Source organism: Armigeres subalbatus, chromosome 3, assembly GCF_024139115.2.
Source record: "Armigeres subalbatus isolate Guangzhou_Male chromosome 3, GZ_Asu_2, whole genome shotgun sequence".
NCBI classification, from domain to species: Eukaryota; Metazoa; Arthropoda; class Insecta; order Diptera; family Culicidae; genus Armigeres; species Armigeres subalbatus.
In genome coordinates this window covers 422,862,822-422,879,653 of record NC_085141.1, presented here as the reverse complement: position 1 = coordinate 422,879,653, position 16,832 = coordinate 422,862,822, and the positions used below count along the sequence as shown (strand labels likewise).

The 16,832-nt window shown below is 41.1% G+C and overlaps 3 protein-coding genes across 3 annotated transcripts; 2 read left to right on the top strand and 1 right to left on the bottom strand.

Moving 5' to 3' along the window:
• Positions 1-976: 976 nt before the first annotated feature.
• LOC134224358 (uncharacterized) lies at positions 977-1,996 on the top strand. Its single transcript, XM_062703684.1, has 2 exons — positions 977-1,440; positions 1,495-1,996. The coding sequence occupies exons 1-2, from the start codon at positions 1,043-1,045 to the stop codon at positions 1,904-1,906; spliced, it is 810 nt and encodes a 269-aa protein (XP_062559668.1). The 5' UTR covers positions 977-1,042; the 3' UTR covers positions 1,907-1,996.
• Positions 1,997-4,439: 2,443 nt separating this feature from the next.
• On the top strand, positions 4,440-7,287 carry LOC134227371 (serine/threonine-protein kinase PITSLRE). Its single transcript, XM_062708786.1, has 3 exons — positions 4,440-4,615; positions 4,680-7,020; positions 7,081-7,287. The coding sequence occupies exons 1-3, from the start codon at positions 4,560-4,562 to the stop codon at positions 7,180-7,182; spliced, it is 2,499 nt and encodes an 832-aa protein (XP_062564770.1). The 5' UTR covers positions 4,440-4,559; the 3' UTR covers positions 7,183-7,287.
• A 4,325-nt stretch (positions 7,288-11,612) lies between these two features.
• Positions 11,613-15,950, bottom strand: LOC134224357 (uncharacterized). The gene is made up of 2 exons (XM_062703683.1): positions 15,513-15,950; positions 11,613-15,170 (listed from the first exon to the last, which is right to left on the bottom strand). The coding sequence occupies exon 2, from the start codon at positions 14,635-14,637 to the stop codon at positions 11,803-11,805; it is 2,835 nt and encodes a 944-aa protein (XP_062559667.1). The 5' UTR covers positions 14,638-15,170; positions 15,513-15,950; the 3' UTR covers positions 11,613-11,802.
• Between the last annotated feature and the right edge of the window lie 882 nt (positions 15,951-16,832).

Sequence of the window (16,832 nt, the reverse complement as noted above, 5' to 3'; positions counted from 1 at the left end):
TTTCCATACTACTAAAATCCATACATGTTTTCTTAGCAAATATCTATATAAATATAATCAATAATGTTTTAATGCTACGTTTAGACAAGGCAAGTGAATAGACGAATCCAAGTAAAAATAAGAAGAAGACACACGACGGTGTTAACTTTGACAGATCCTACAGCACAGCATAGGAAGATCATTTTAAAATGCTTATAATAAATTCTAGACAAATTGTAATTAAAATCTGATTTATGTACGGTACGGAAAAAGTTCTGAATTACGTATCTGAAAGCTTATCTCAATTTTTTGAATATTTTCCATAAATGTATCTATCATACAGTTCGGAACTTTTTCCGTACCATCAATCAGATTTTAATTACATTTTATCTAGAATTTATAATAAGCATTTTAAAATGATCTTCCTATGCTGTGCTGTAGGATCTGTCAAAGTTAACACCGTCGTGTGTCTTCTTCTTATTTTTACTTGGATTCGTCTATTGAGCAAGTCGCTTGAATCGAACGCGAATTGAACTTGTTAACACCTTAATTCAATTAAGAAAATTATTTTGAGCTTTTTAGTGGAATGTCTTCACTTGTCATAAGACGGGTTTGTACAATCCTATTGAATTCCACCACTTAATTGTACCTTGACAGATACGTATTTCGACCTCAACGGTAAGGCCGTCTTCAGTTCTCGTACTTGACTCGACTTCGAGTATGTATACATTTTGCTGTAATAATGCAAAAATGGCTGGAGGGTCCACTATTGGTTGGGGGTCCACTATTGGGCACTTTACCCTATTATATCCTTTTTTACGAAAAATGAACAAAAAAACGAAACCAAGAACGAAACTAACGATGGTGCATTTGAGCGTTTCGTAATATTCAATCAATCCCCTTTTTTATCTCACGAGCTCCTCTATTTTTTGTTTAATTTATATTTTGCTTATTGCCCTGCCCATGCGGTGTATTTCATTATTCTGTTTCTGTCACAACAAACAGCAACTTCTTCGACTGTGAACGTTCGTGCATTTCGTTATCCAATACAAATTATTTAAAGATGATGAAATTCTACCCAAATCGTATTTCATTCCGTTCAATACATAGCAGTGCTTTCCGGCTAAATCAAGATGGGCCACAAAATCCGCAGCTTGCTAAAATTATGCAAAAGATTGAGAAGGATAAAAAGAAACTGAAGTGGCGCACGCCGTACAGCGAACTGCCCGACACCTTCCAGAGTAAATTCAAGCTCTTTTCCTCCAGTAATCGGAACTCGGAGTTGATCGAAGCGATGCAACAACCGGTCGATTTGTCACCGACGGGTATTAAAAAGTGGTGGAATAAGCGAAGAACCGAAACCGCTGCGTTCATGCAGCAGTACATTCCGGAGAGACACAACGCCCTGGGGGAGGATCTGGCTTGTGCGCATTTTGTGGTACACAGAGAAGGAAGCGTAAGGTAATTGAACACGTAGGGAACAATGATCAAAAATTAAGAAACATCAATTAACAGATTTCGCGGACAAAAACAATGGATTAAAATGGACGAAAAGGATGATTACGACCTACCACGGAATTTCGTACCGAACATGGTACTGGAAGAAGTCAAATGTGACAACATGGATCTATTCTACGAAGGTTTAGAAAATATTCGGCAGTTACGATTCCTGAAACACCTGTCCTTCGAAAATGTATCCAGATTTGACGATTGGTATTTGGATCGAATATCTGGTAACGGATTTCCCGTTTTGGAGGAGCTAAATCTCCGCGGGACAGCTGTTACATATCGGGGATTACATTGCCTGTATCGCTTGCCAAGCTTGAAAGTCGTCCTAGTGGATGAACCCGAAAAAAACATCATGTGGCAAATGATGGTATCACAGCTTGAGGAATGGAATCCTAACATAGCGATTAAAAGTGCATAATCAGAGGTACTATTTCTCTAGTCATACCATAAATTATTAATATTATGATACGGTCTCGAAAATCATTAATCAAAAAATATTTTCGCAGTATCCTAGTTAATTGAAAGCTTGTGAAGAGAACCAATCCTTTTTGCTTAATTAGTTTTTAAACTGATGAAACTCATATTTGATAAACAATTGTTTTTGCAACATTTGTCTATAACTCGACCACATCTTCTTCTTCTTATTGGCATTACATACCCACACTGGGACAGAGCCGCCTCGCAGCTTAGTGTTCATTAAGCACTTCCACAGTTATTAACTGCGAGGTTTCTAAGCCAGGTTACCATTTCTGCATTCGTATATCATGAGGCTAACACGATGATACTTTTATGCCCAGGGAAGTCGAGACAATTTCCAATCCAAAAATTGCCTAGACCGGCACCGGGAATCGAACCCAGCCACCCTCAGCATGGTCTTGCTTTGTAGTCGCGCGTCTTACCGCACGGCTAAGGAGGGCCCAATATGTATTGAAATCTCAACCAGCGAATCACATTATGTACTATGTATCATAAATGAAGCGCAGTAAAAACTTCCAAGTGTCATTTAAAGCATTACAACCAGGCTTGTAAAATGTCATTTGACTAATTTGTTCATAACTTTCTTTAGAAGCAAAATTTCTTCCATAATTTTGAATGTACTCCTAACGCTTGAGTAGGGTTATATTTTTGTCCAAGGGTACATTGCTCTAAGTATAACATCAAAGGCTGGAGAGTGAAAACTCTCCAAAATGTCACATGTCATTTGACATAATGTCATTTGACATAATGTCATTTGAATGACATTTTGCCTCCCACGCCCCAGACTACATATTTACAGCAAAGTCTCGTTAGACAAAGTTGTAGGCCCATTTAATCGCTATAAGTTCGTCATACAACATAAATTGATAGCTACCTTCTGAAAAAAGTTCTGGGAAAATTATACAAACGAATGCAAATGACATTTTACAACACTGATTACAACATGCGACAAAAGAAAACATCGTTTTGCAGTCGGTGGCTAAATTCAACGAAGAAGGCTTGTCAGGTGATTCGAAGTCGATTGCAAGCTCAAGATATGTTTTCCTGATGCACAGAAAAATCATTCCCATCAAAAATTGTATCTCGTTTTATTGTCTCAATTGATTGTTCGATTTATATAAGGTTATCCATTCTTTTCATTTATTTAGTTAACATCTAAACAGATATTGACGCCACAATACACGGTTCGAGGCCGCATTTCCCTATCCTGCGCCCTACGCTCGCCAAGTCGTTTTGCACCTGGTCTGCCCACCTGCGTTCTACGCCGCTGCGTTCTACGCCGCTGCGTTCTACGCCGTTTCGTACCTGCCGAATCGGAAGTGAACACCATCTTTGCAGGATTTCTGTCCTGCATTCTTGCATCATGCCCTGCCCATCGTACCCTTCCGGCTTTAGCTACCTTCTGGATACTGGGTTCGCAGTAGAGCTGGGTGGGCGAGCTCGTGGTTCATTCTTCGTCGCCGCACACCGCCAAAGATGGTCCTAAGCACCCGTCTCTCGAATACTCCGAGTGCTTGCAAGTCCTCCTCGAGCATTGTCCATGTCTCATGTTCGTAAAGGACTACCGGTCTAATCAGCGTCTTGTACATTACACATTTGGTGCGGTGGTGAATCTTTTTTTACCGCAGTTTCTTCTGGAGCCTGTAGTAGGCCCGACTTCCACAGATGATGCGCCTTCGTATTTCACGACTAACATTGTTATCAGCCGTTAGCAAGGATCCAAGGTAGGTGAATTCCTCGACCACCTCGAAGGTATCCCCGCCTATCGTAACACTGCTTCCCAGGCGGGCCCTGTCGCAATAGGTTCCGCCAACAATCAACTTTTGTTGCTTCACGTTTCAGGGATCTCGTAGAGATAGTCGGGTTTCACATTTTGTAGTGGGTTTGAAAACCCGAAACCCGACCATCTTTAGATCTCAGCAAAATGGTCAACTTTTTCCGAGAAATCAGCAAATAAATTGCCGAAAATCAACTAACAAAGACATTTTTGCCAGAATATCAGTTTTTTATTTTGCTGGCGCACGGCTGTGCGGATTTTTGCCGAGCTGCAGAAATAAAAACTGAGTGTGTTTACACAGTTTTGCACACCATCCACCGTTGCTTTGATCTGGGTCTGGTAAGCTTCCCAGGGAAGCTGTTCTCGTCCATAATTTTCCCTAGCTCTACGCGGTCTATACTGTCGTATACCGCCTTGAAATCAATGAACAGATGGTACGTTGGGACCTGGTACTCGCGGCATTTTTTGAAGGATGTGCCGTACAGTAAAGATCTGGTCTGTTGTCGAGCCGCCGTCAACGAAGCCGGCTTGATAACTCACCACAAAATGATTTTAGACTTTGGTATTAGTGGACCACCCTACTCATCCATGTGGCGGAATTGATTAGATTCCTTGCGACACTCGTCATCAAGTCACTCTTTCACTCTCACCACTCATAACTGCACGCTTTCGTTCGTGAAAGGCACTCAGATATCTGTCAAAATCTTGAATTCGTTTGGGAACGTGAATAGTACAATATAAAATATTACAAAACAAAACACTGTAATTTGGCTTCAATTCATATTATTTATCAATTTAGTGCATTCAAAAAATCGCCATGAGTGTTAGCGACAACAGCGAAGACGGACAACTGATTAGCCCGGATGGTGTGAGGTAAGTTTAATGCAATGCGAAAAAAATGTTTGATAACTAACAGACTTGTTGGCTTGATTCGCAGTGGCGGTGAAGAGGAAACTACCGATTCTCTGGACATCAAACCACCGCAAGCGACAGCCAGCTACTATTCAAAACGGAAGGAGAAGAAATCCAAGCATTCCAAGGAGCATCATCGTCATCCGCCGAGTACATCCGGAAGGGAGCACTATGCCGACTCCCGACGGGATGGTTACCGAGGCCACCGAGAGCGAGAACGGGAGCGCTACCATAAGGAAATCAGAATGGATCGAACGAGAGAACGAGGCCACGAAAAGGAACGATATCATTCGTCATCATCGGGCCATCATTCGAGGGAGGGCCGTTACGAATTGAATCCATTCTACGGGGAGATGCGAGAGACGTATCAAAGCAAAAAGGAACGAGATAGGGAGTATTTCGAAAAGGAGCGCGACAAGCGAAAGGATACCGACAAACAGGATCCCGATAAGCTGCTTGAAGATTTGAGAACGAGACTGCTTAATAAGAAAAGCAAGTACGATTCGACCAAGCAGCTGGAGGAGCACACTCAACATGACGATGAAAATAGAAAGGAAAAGGTTCACCGCCATCATCATCGTCACCGGGAACGGAAAGAACGTACCGAAGCTGAATTCGTTGAAATCGTTGAAAGCCCAGAATACGAAGATGTGTCGAAAAAAGTCGCACCGGAAGTAAAAGATAAAGAACATGATGAACGGAGAGCTAAACTTCTTGAAGCAGAACGACAGATGGCCCGCCGTAAAGAAGCAGCAAGAGATGAGTTGGAAACAAGGCGTCTCATGAGACGAGAGCGGAAAGATTCTCCCGAAGAAAAGAAGTCTAAAAAACAATTGCTTCTAGAAGCAGAGGATGACGAAATGGAAAGCGCCGGCGAGGAAACGAAGAAAAAGAAAAAGAAGAAAACTAAGAAACACGCAGAATCCGATCAGTCGGACAAGGGAATGAACTCGGAGGACGATGATGAAACCAACTCGGACACTTCTTCCTCTAGCAGTGGCAGTGATGACTCTCGTGACGGCACTGAAGACGAAGAGAAGCCACCGGAGAGTCCATTGTCGGTGGGCGACTTGGCCAAATCCGACAGACGACACCGAAGTAGTTCACGTTCCGGATCGAGATATCGCTCGAGATCGCGATCGACGCGATCTCGATCGGCATCCGGCTCCAGTAGAAGCCGCTCTCGTAGCCCTCGTCGTCGTCATGAAAGCAGCCGTAGCGTTTCGCCAAGATCTGATGACGAAGAAAGGAGCAAGCGTTCAAAATCTAAAGACAAGGAAGATCCGAAGTCTCCTGCTATAGAGGTGGAAAAGGAGGTACAACTTCCGCCATATTTCCCGGGTATCCAAGGTTGTCGATCTGTGGAAGAGTTCCAATGTCTGAATAGGATTGAAGAGGGCACGTATGGAGTGGTGTACCGTGCGAAGGACAAACGTACCGAAGAGATTGTTGCATTGAAACGACTCAAAATGGAAAAGGAGAAAGAAGGCTTTCCTATTACATCGTTGAGAGAAATCAATACTCTGCTCAAAGGACAACATCCGAATATTGTAACCGTACGTGAAATCGTTGTTGGAAGTAACATGGATAAAATTTTCATTGTAATGGATTACGTCGAACATGATTTGAAATCGCTGATGGAAACCATGAAGCACAAGAAGCAAGTATTCCTCCCAGGTGAGGTAAAATGTCTAACTCAACAGTTGCTGCGTGCTGTAGCCCATCTTCACGACAACTGGATTCTGCACCGAGATTTGAAAACATCCAATCTGTTACTTTCGCACAAAGGTATTCTCAAGGTTGGAGATTTTGGTCTTGCTCGAGAGTACGGATCTCCCTTGAAGGCATACACTTCGATTGTGGTAACTTTATGGTATCGAGCGCCAGAGCTGCTACTGTGCTGCAAAGAATATTCCACACCGATCGATATCTGGTCGGTAGGATGCATTTTCGCTGAGTTTCTGGCAATGACTGCCCTTTTTCCTGGTAAAACCGAACTCGATCAACTGAATCGAATCTTCAAAGAGTTGGGTACGCCGAACGAGAAAATATGGCCCGGCTACAATCAGCTCCCCGCCGTTCAGAAGATGACGTTTACCGAGTATCCCGTTTCAAACTTGCGCAAACGCTTCGCCCATCAAACGAGCGAGTTGGGTATTTCGCTTTTGCAGGGACTGCTAACATTTGATCCCAAACAGCGGCTGACTGCGGAAGCCGGTCTCAAGCACAGCTACTTCAAGGAATTGCCCCTTCCCATCGATCCGGCAATGTTCCCCACTTGGCCCGCCAAGAGTGAGCTGGGACTGAAAAAGGCCCTCGCTTCCAGTCCCAAACCACCGAGCGGTGGTGGTGAATTCAAGAAATTGGTAAGGCTGTTATGGCAAATGAAACATGTCTCGTGGATTGATTCAACTTTTCTTCTACAGGGCGATGATCCGGTAGCAGATAATCCCGGCTTCCATCTGGGTGCAACATACGCCGAATCCCGTCAAATGGCGATGGGTCCTGGTTTCAGTTTGAAATTCTGATAAATGTGGTTACTTTTAGTTCTATTTCAGGCAGACTGTCTACAATCTTAAAGCTTTTGTTATGATCGGAGGAATATAAAGCATCCTAGATATCAGGTAAAAGAATTTCCGTTATCAAACAGCCGAAATTTCCATTGCCAGACGATCTTGGTAAAAACCGGTTATCTGGTACGAAGAGCAATAACGAAAGCGATAACAAGGAATGATTCAAGTTGGATTTTTGATTAGCTGATGGACTGTGATACAGTAACAGGTGTTTTGCGCACTGTCTCTAAACTAGAAAAATATATAAATGGGTAAGTACATCAAATGCAAGCAACCGAATCACTTATCATGCTGGATGCGTGTATCTTGGAACGTTAATCTTAGAATTGATAAGACAATGGCACGTCTTCGGTGGCAACTACCGTATTGTAATGCTTTTTAGCTACTTGAAACAGACTTTTCAATATAACAATAATCTGTCCGTACTGTCGTATCTGTCAATACCCGATCAATAATGCATAACAAAATTATAATAAGGGGAGTTATTTATTATTTCTGAAAAATATTGTAACATAATGTATTATGATTTTGACTGGTTAATTGTTAAAATAACAAAAATTATATCAAAAATCCCTCTAGCCGTAACACAATTAAATCGGAGGTTGACATTATAACAAACGTTGATATAATTATCCTACCTATAAAAAAATCTACTTTCAAGGTAATTGCCTACATAACGTGTAAAAATCTGGTACGCTACAACGACGGATTTCCATCCATATTGTAGGCAATCTACTTTGTACTGGCTATTAATATCGAACATGAACGTAGATTCAAGTTATACTGGAGGTGATTACCTCTGCTTTTTTCAAATATCTACAGAAAAGGTAGGCAATTATTTTGTGTAAATATACATAACTAATGTTGTTATAATTTTGATATGAAATAAAATTGACCGAATACACATTTTTATCGAATTATCTAATTATAATACACGTTGTTTTAAATAATAACCATTGATAGCATTGAGTGAGTTATAATTTTGTTATGCATTGCTGATCGGGTATTAACATACTGAGATAATAGCCGATGAAGTTCAAAATCACATTTTCCAAGTGAAACTAAAAAATCTAAATTCAAGCATTTTTATGTTGATGAGTAACTCCTCGTTGTCTTCGTTTAATAAACTAGCAAATTTCTAATAGGATAGGAATACGTTTAAAATAATTTTAATGTATTAATGTTTGTTTCGCTTATTTATGTTTTCTCTCAATTCAACAGTCTTTCCATTAATAACTGTACAGTCTTTCTTCATCAAAATATTTCTATGACGCCATTCTATTACTCGTAGCACTTCCGCAACTGAATCTACCTGCGATAAGATAAAATTGTGTTCGTTGAACTTTTTATAACATTCACAAAGTTAGCGCCGTTCCAATGAAAGGTTTTAATATCAGTCAATCAATTCACATCTGGCATTTATATCTGGAGTTTATATCCAGGAAGGAACGCATAACATAGCTCTGGTCCTCACAAGTTCCAATACTCACGCTTCCACGGGTCTTCCGATGACAATTGACCGCCAGTTAGGGGTTGCGTACTTGGCTGGTAGTGGCTGTTGAACTTCTATGAAAAGCTACAAGTATCCGCAAAGCATGCCATATCAAAGCGACGGTGTGCTGCTCAATAGCGCAATGGCGTAGTCTTGATGTTGGGTGGGACAAATCTGACCCAACTGATCAAGTATCTGTTCACCAAAGAGGTGCGGCTGCAGCAGCATCTGTTCTGGCATCACGCGACTGAGTATGAAATGCTATTCCTTTTTTGCCTTTCTCGTACACCAAGGCTTAACGAGAAGGCTATATATTTACTGCAAAGACGATTTTGTGGTATTTTATATTGGCCCGGAGACCCATAATGTTTTATATTAATCGACGCAGCTCGACAAATTGAGATTTCTTCTCCATATTTGTTTTTGTACATCAGTTTTTCAGGTCAAATGTTTTGCCACAACGCAAAATGTGATAACCTAAATTGGAACTAGCCCCCTAATCGTAACTTGGTCCAAGGATAAGCAACGGGCCCTAAACCTTTCTACACTCATCAAAGCGCTTGTGAGGTTGTTGGCATCACACATAGATGCCAGAAAACAGGAAGATAACACCAAACTTGGGGACCGAACTTAAAATTACTTTACTTACATCTAGGTAAGTGAAGAATCCTGTCCTCAACACCTGAGTTACGACGTTTTCGTCGGTGAACCATTTTACAATAAAAATTTTACAAACATACAATTATAAACAGTTTACAATACATTCAACAAATTAAAATAACTGACGTTCTCTCTGTGCCCTGAGAGGAACGTTCAATATTTTGCCCATTGCGAGATGTGACGAGATTTCCTTATAAGATTTTGGTCCATCAGTCAAATCCCGCCAAATATGTTTTCATTGCGTTTTGCATCTTGTCTACAACAGTCAAGCCGTTGTATACATAGCTCAATTTGGTGTAGGATTCTGATCCTATTTGGGCACCTTCAATTAATTTGTGCCATGTGGCACCAGCAATATCAAGCCTGTGTCTGGGAATTCCTCTATTTATAATTTTAATTGCCTATCTTCTGGCCCAAACACAGAACATTCAGGAATGGAACATTACACATTTTCACTCAAACATTTGTCACTAACATGTAAGATAAAATGAACCGTAACAAGGTGTATCGATGCCTGCCGGACGGTGGACCTCAGAAGTTCGTGTCCTGGGTTTGAGTGTTGAGGATCATCATCAGGAACATGTTTTGATTCGTTTGAGTTTCAGATGATGAGTTTTTGCGCAGCTCTCCTAGACCGGCAAGCCGTATTCGATCACAGGGAAGATGATTTGCTTGTAGACAGCAAGCTTATTTGTTCAGGGACTTGTTGGAGTTTTGCCACTAGCGCTCTCATCACTCTACCATTATAGATGATGGATAAGTCATCTGCGAACAGAGACAGAATGCCGCCTTCTGGTGGTTCTGGCGTGCCGGATGTGAACAGGCTAAACAGCAGGGGATGAGGAGTGTCAGTGAGTGACGGACGAGAATAATGTTGCTAGGAGTCGAATGCTAGTACCCGTTCCAACACAGAGCGGTACAGTGTAACAAGGGCAGAAGGGAAACGAATCCACCGCAGAAAAAAAGGCAACACGAAGAGAGTGTGATAATTGAAGCGCAGGAGAAGATGGATAGAAACGATATGCGGAGGTTTTACGTAACTGTCAATGACGCGCGGCATAAGACTGCCCCAGTGCCCGCCATGTGCAATGATCGAGAGGGGAATTTGCTGACAGACAAGACTATGGGTCAGCCAGGTGGAAGGAGCCCTTCGAAGATTTGTTGAACGGTGGAAATATGAAGGTGTATTAAGGAGCAGGATGAACATAGGCGACGGTCAAGCTGTGGAACCACCAACGCTGGGCGAGGTAAAAATGGCTCTAAACAAGCTGAAAAATAGTGAAGCTGCTGGGAAGGACGAGATCTCGATCGAGCTTCTCAAACACGGAAGTGAGCAGCTGCATCAATCAATCCACCACATTATCCAGAAAATATGGGAGGATGAAGAACTGCCTGCCGGCTGGTTGGATGGCCTCATATGCCCAATCTATAAGAAAGGCCACAGACTAGAGTGTGCCAATTACAGAGGGATCACCCTTCTGAACTCGGCGTAGAAAATCATGTCGCGTATCCTGTTTAAAAGACTGAGACCGTGTCGTCGGCGAATACCAGGCAGGTTTCAGATGTTTAGCCTGCGGATGATCCTTGATAAATTCCGGGAGTACAACATGCAAACCAACCATCTGTTCATTGATTGCAAAGCAGCGTACGATTCAGTGAAAAGAAATTAGCTGTGGCAGATAATGTCCGAACATGGTTTTCCGGCGAAACTGATTAGACTGATACGTGCAACGCTGGCGGGCTCGAAATCAAGTATTAGGATTGCAGACGAAGTGTCAACCTCGTTCGTGACCATAGACGGATTGAAGCAGGGTAATGCACTTTCGAATTTATTGTTCAACATTGCACACCCTCGAGTGCAACTGACTCCTTCCAGTTTCACAGTAGCCGGGCAACCAGTGGAGAATGTTGAAAGCTTCCAATATCTTGGTAGCCAAATGGCGTCAGACGGCGGTACCAAGATCGACATAGGCGCACGTATCAAGAAAGCAAGAGCTCTTTGCACCTTCACTGGCCTAATAACTGGACACTGCCCGAGCAGATATCACTTGAAAAATATTGGCCAGATTCAGAATGATATCTGTCGTTTCTGTAACATGGAACGTGAAACCTCGGAACATCTGCTTTGCAGTTGTGATGCATTGTACAAGAGTAGATCTAAATTTCTAAATAGTGGTATTATAACCGGCAAGAGCGACTGAGGTAGACGGAACCGAACGGGATACTCGCGGAGGAACGATTGGTTAATTAAATTATAATAAATACTTGAAGGGTTTCGGAGCTGTTGTAAAAGGAGATGTTACTCGCTTGGTGGTTCGTGTTGAAAGAGGCCGACAGTCGCCGGCTCGTTTATTCGAGAGCGCTTGACATTCGCCAAGCGCTACCATAATATTTATAGCGATTACACATATAATAAAAAATACTCATTCGAAGGTATATATCAATCCTTCCCTTTTTACAGTTATTCGAATATCCATTACGGATAAATATAGAATGAAGGAAATAACATAATAAACATATTGACTATATCCACTCCTGCGATTATACCTACTCACTATTTTCGAATGCCCTGGCAAGCCATCGAGCGCCAAATTCGAATCATTTGTTCTTTTCCGATGCGGCTTAACCGACGACTCGAACCTCCACAATTCGCATCCAGAGAATCCCCGGGAAAACTCCTCGTCAGGCTCCTCGTCGTAACACGTTCCTCGTGGTGGGAATGGATCGGGATCATCGACATCGGAATCGACATATGCCACCATCGATCGACGTCTCCGTATGCCCTCATCGCCAACGAGTTTCATTTGGCATCGGTGCGCCGTGATTGTTTTTCTTTTTCCAATCGTTATCTGTAGAATATTTTTACAAACTCGTTTTAGAAAATACGCTTTCAACCATTTAGCCTGATGGGGATGATTGCTGTTCTTGTACCATAATGCGTCACCCGCCATCAGACTGTCCAAAACATCTTTACTTAGCTTTTTGCCAATAACGTTGTAAGATCTAGTGGTTGTTTCATCACTACCGTTATCACAGGTAAATAATGGTACATTTCTATCGTTTATGTGTCGCATTAGGTTAACCATATAGATTAACAATTTTAGATTATAGCTTAAAACTTTCCGAGAAGAAATAAATTCTTCCATCGTCACATTATATTTAAAATTTCTTGAAAATAGTCCAATTAGATCCTCCAGTTTTGCCTTTAAGTATCCTGGGTCATGTAGAAACATTCTCATTAAATCTTTAACCATACGAACTAGTCTCTTCCCCTTGCCATTCATAGCGGGATTATATGGGTGACTGATCAAAACCCATATTCCTTGCCTCTCAAAAAAATTCTTAAAATCATGAGGATTTAATAGAGGACCATTACCTGACATTCTGTCTGGAAACCCAAATTTAGCCAAATATGCTAACAGTAGTTTTATCAATTCTTCACATTCATATTTATTTTTCCTCCGTTCAACTTCCATCCACTTTGAAAAGCTATCAGCGTTCAATAAACAAACGTGATGCTTATAGTAGAAATATTCTTGGTGTATTCTATCAAAAAGTGTTGTGGAAGGAGTACATTTCAAATTATTCAACTGTTTTTGTTGCTCTGCCATAACAGCAGAAGCATCACAAGCACTAACAATCTTTTCCAAATCAGCAACTGACTGCTCCAATGGGAATCGCAAACAAATATCAGCACTATTATCCCTTATTGCATCGGGAACGTCAATAGCTTTCCTATAAATAGGTGTGTCAATTTTTAAAACCAACTCGGCTTCATTACCTTTAATAGGAGTCAAAAAATCTTTAATGAAAACATCAGACAATTTAGTCTTGACATAAATCATTAAATCGTTGTTCTTGTGTATACTTATTCTGTTTCCAATTACTTGTTTTTCAAAACTATTACGCCAGTTGGGAAAGAAAACATCCAACCAGGTTCTCCCAAATAAAGGAATAAAATCATGATCACTATCCAATACTAGAAGTTTCAATTTTGCCTTTATATTCCGAAATACAACCGAAACAACAACTTCCCCAGCAATTTTCAAACTGGAACCGTTTACCACTATCAAACTATTGGAACTTTTTTCAAGTGGAACATCGAATTTAGCCAAAAATAGCTTCTTACCAATCATGGAAACGTCGGAGCCACTATCAATCTCCATCTGCACATTGATGCCTTGAATAGCCAGTTCTAGTAAACATGGACGACTTTTGTTAATGGAGGAAACATGCATGCACTGTAATTCACCTGGATCCGAATCATCACTCTTGTCTTCCAAACAACTCATCATATTCGACAAATTATCGTCATTTTGCGAACAGGTTTTTTCAAAGTTGATGTTGTTGATTGGACTCCTCTTGAAATGTTCCAGCTTCGGGCACCTCCTGCGAACATGTCCTCGAACTCCACAATAGTAGCACACTCGGTGGTCGTTTACTGGTTGCTCATCGCTTTTGAGTTCCACCGGGTGAACCACTGCATCCTGGTACCACCTTTGTTGTTCATGGTGCCGCTCTTGTCTAACCCGTCCAGTCTCCGAACGATGATTCGCGCAATTGTTGTACCTATTGTAGGGTTTTGCGATACGCTCGTCATCACCTGGAAAATGTCTGTAGCCTACTCGGCTCTTCACTGGACCATGCCCTTGATTTAAATTTGCCAGGCGTTGAAAAAGGTTACCACGACTTCCAACAATAGAAGCGATTTGTTCAAGAGAATTGTTTTGTGTTAATGTTTTTGCATTAGAAGCAGCAAACTCCCATGTAGAAATAACTTTCTCAACTTGAGCGAGATTCAATTTGTCCCCATCTTCCGCTAATAACTTTTGTCTCAAGGCGTCATCCGACAAGCCAATGAGAATTCGATCAAGTATGCGATCCTGTTTATCACCTTTAAAGTTACAATACTCAGCTTGGAGTTTAAGGGAAAAAAGAAATTCACTGGCTGTTTCACCAGGTTGTTGTACTCGGGACCCAAATTTGAAACGTTGGATTAACGCTGAATCCATTTTGTCCAATTTTCGCTTAAGTTTTTCGATTAGCTCTTCAAGTGGTGCTTCATCAAGCAACCGCTCACTAAAGTACAAATTCTGAGCCACTTCAAAAAGATAATCACCTCCAAGAAGGAACATGTGGTCTTTCTTGTCGGCATCTGCTACTTTGTTGATACGAAAATGGTACCCTAACCGCTTAAACCATGATGCAAAAGATTGTCCCTTACGGTACGGATCGATGTTTGATGCTACGTACGACATAATCTCTATAGCTATTAAAACCAACCAATAATTAAAATTTTATAAAATAATAAACCCAAAATAATTCGGATTAATGTTTCAAAATAATTTGTTAAAATGGTACCATATAAGCACCTTAAATTAAATATCTCAATTGGTTTTAAATAATTTGCGCACAATTTATCAAAAGCAACATACTTCCATTGATCATCAAGAAAAATAAAAAATCACCAAATAAATATATCAAAACCGTTTCAATTTAAGGCGTATCCGCCATTAATGCGATAAACGGCCTTTTGTCTAATTGTTACTCAACACAATGCACTTTTTCACGAGCAATGTATACCAAAATAAAAAAATCACTTTTCTCACTATTTAAATATGAATTCGTATGAATTTCAAATAAAAGAAACAATATCACGGAAACAATATCACCACACAACTTACCACAATCCAATAATACCAAACCCGAAAATTTATTGTGCTCCGGTAAATACCCTTCCGCGGACTTAAGTTTCAAAGGGGAAAACCTGTCCGCCGGCAATCGCCGCTATCTGTATGGAATATAAAGAAGAAAAACACTTATTAATCACTAACTAAATAGTTTTAAAAACTTTTCACTTTTCTTTTGTTGTTCCAATCCTTTGTTACAAAAATAACACAATAGGCGTAGTTTTAATTAAGCATAATTATCTCATAATCAATAAGAAAAATAAATCTTTTTTCCACTCAACAAAAAATCTTTTTCAAAACTTTGTCTTTTCCGTGTTGTCGTTTGTTTTGTTTCGATGAAATTAAATCACTATTATACACCTCATACACCACAAAATGGTGTTTCACTAGCACAAAAACGTGCTTTCACTAGCTTTTTCAATCCCTTTATACTTCACCAATACCGCTTCTCCGGAAAATCCCAGTCGGAAATGTTCCGATATCTACCACCTGCTCTGCAACCAGTCTAAACTTTTTGTACCGCTGCTGTTTAAATCGCGCTCTGCCCCGGAGGCAAAACTGCACACTGCCTATCCGGCAATCGCCCGGGGAACAGCACTTTTTTTTCTCACACGCGCACTTTTCGTAGATTTTCCTCGTCGCCAATATTATAACCGGCAAGAGCGACTGAGGTAGACGGAACCGAACGGGATACTCGCGGAGGAACGATTGGTTAATTAAATTATAATAAATACTTGAAGGGTTTCGGAGCTGTTGTAAAAGGAGATGTTACTCGCTTGGTGGTTCGTGTTGAAAGAGGCCGACAGTCGCCGGCTCGTTTATTCGAGAGCGCTTGACATTCGCCAAGCGCTACCATAATATTTATAGCGATTACACATATAATAAAAAATACTCATTCGAAGGTATATATCAGTGGCTTTATGCAACCAGGAGATATTTGGACTGCAAATCCTGGAAAGGTAGTGGGTTTTATTAACTCAATTATACCGGACTGGGAAAATACGCGTCTTAGGTTGTTTACTTGACAAATGGTGATCAACCTAGAAGATGCGAATAGTTAATAGTATTCAGGGGTATACCACAAAAGTTAAAATACGAATTTTCAACTCTAACGTGAAATCTGTGCTGTTATACGCTAGCGAAACATGGTGTGTATTAGTGGAGAACACTCAACGGCTGCAGGTGTTCATTAACAGATGCCTGCGGTATATAATTAGGGCCTGGTGGCCTCACAACTGGATCTCAAACAACGAGCTCCATCGTCGTTGTCACCAGAGACCGATAGCAACAGAAATTCGGGATCGGAAGTGGGGCTGGGTCGGCCACACTCTACGTAGGGGCGGAAACGAAATCTGTAAACAAGCATTAGACTGGAACCCAGCGGGACATCGCAGCAGAGGCAGACCCAGAGGTTCATGGCGGCGAAGCCTCAATAAAGAAATAAAAGAAGTCGACCGAAATCTAACCTGGCAACCAACCAACCCCAAAGCATTCAGGCCGATAAGTTTATCCTCTGTAATGCTCAAAATTATGGAAAAGGTACTATGCGAGTACATAAATCACAAATTTATGAAAGCAATGCCTTTGTCAAAAAACCAATTCGCTTATCAAAGTGGAAAATCTACGATCTCGGCACTACATACGGTAGTTCAAAATCGAAAAACACTTAATGCAAAAGAAATTGCTCTTGTAGCATTTCTTGATATTGAGGGCGCATTCGATAACGCTTCTTATTCGTCTATAGGGTCAGCAATGTTGAGGAG

Excerpts from the sequence above, each read along its gene's own strand:
- LOC134227371 (XM_062708786.1), top strand. The coding sequence starts at position 4,560 with ATGAGTGTTAGCGACAACAGCGAAGACGGACAACTGATTAGCCCGGAT. Across the intron at positions 4,616-4,679 it reads ATTAGCCCGGATGGTGTGAG|TGGCGGTGAAGAGGAAACTA; the intron begins GTAAGTTTAATG and ends CTTGATTCGCAG. Across the intron at positions 7,021-7,080 it reads GTGGTGAATTCAAGAAATTG|GGCGATGATCCGGTAGCAGA; the intron begins GTAAGGCTGTTA and ends TTTCTTCTACAG.
- LOC134224357 (XM_062703683.1), bottom strand. The coding sequence starts at position 14,637 with ATGTCGTACGTAGCATCAAACATCGATCCGTACCGTAAGGGACAATCT.
- LOC134224358 (XM_062703684.1), top strand. The coding sequence starts at position 1,043 with ATGATGAAATTCTACCCAAATCGTATTTCATTCCGTTCAATACATAGC. Across the intron at positions 1,441-1,494 it reads CACAGAGAAGGAAGCGTAAG|ATTTCGCGGACAAAAACAAT; the intron begins GTAATTGAACAC and ends ATCAATTAACAG.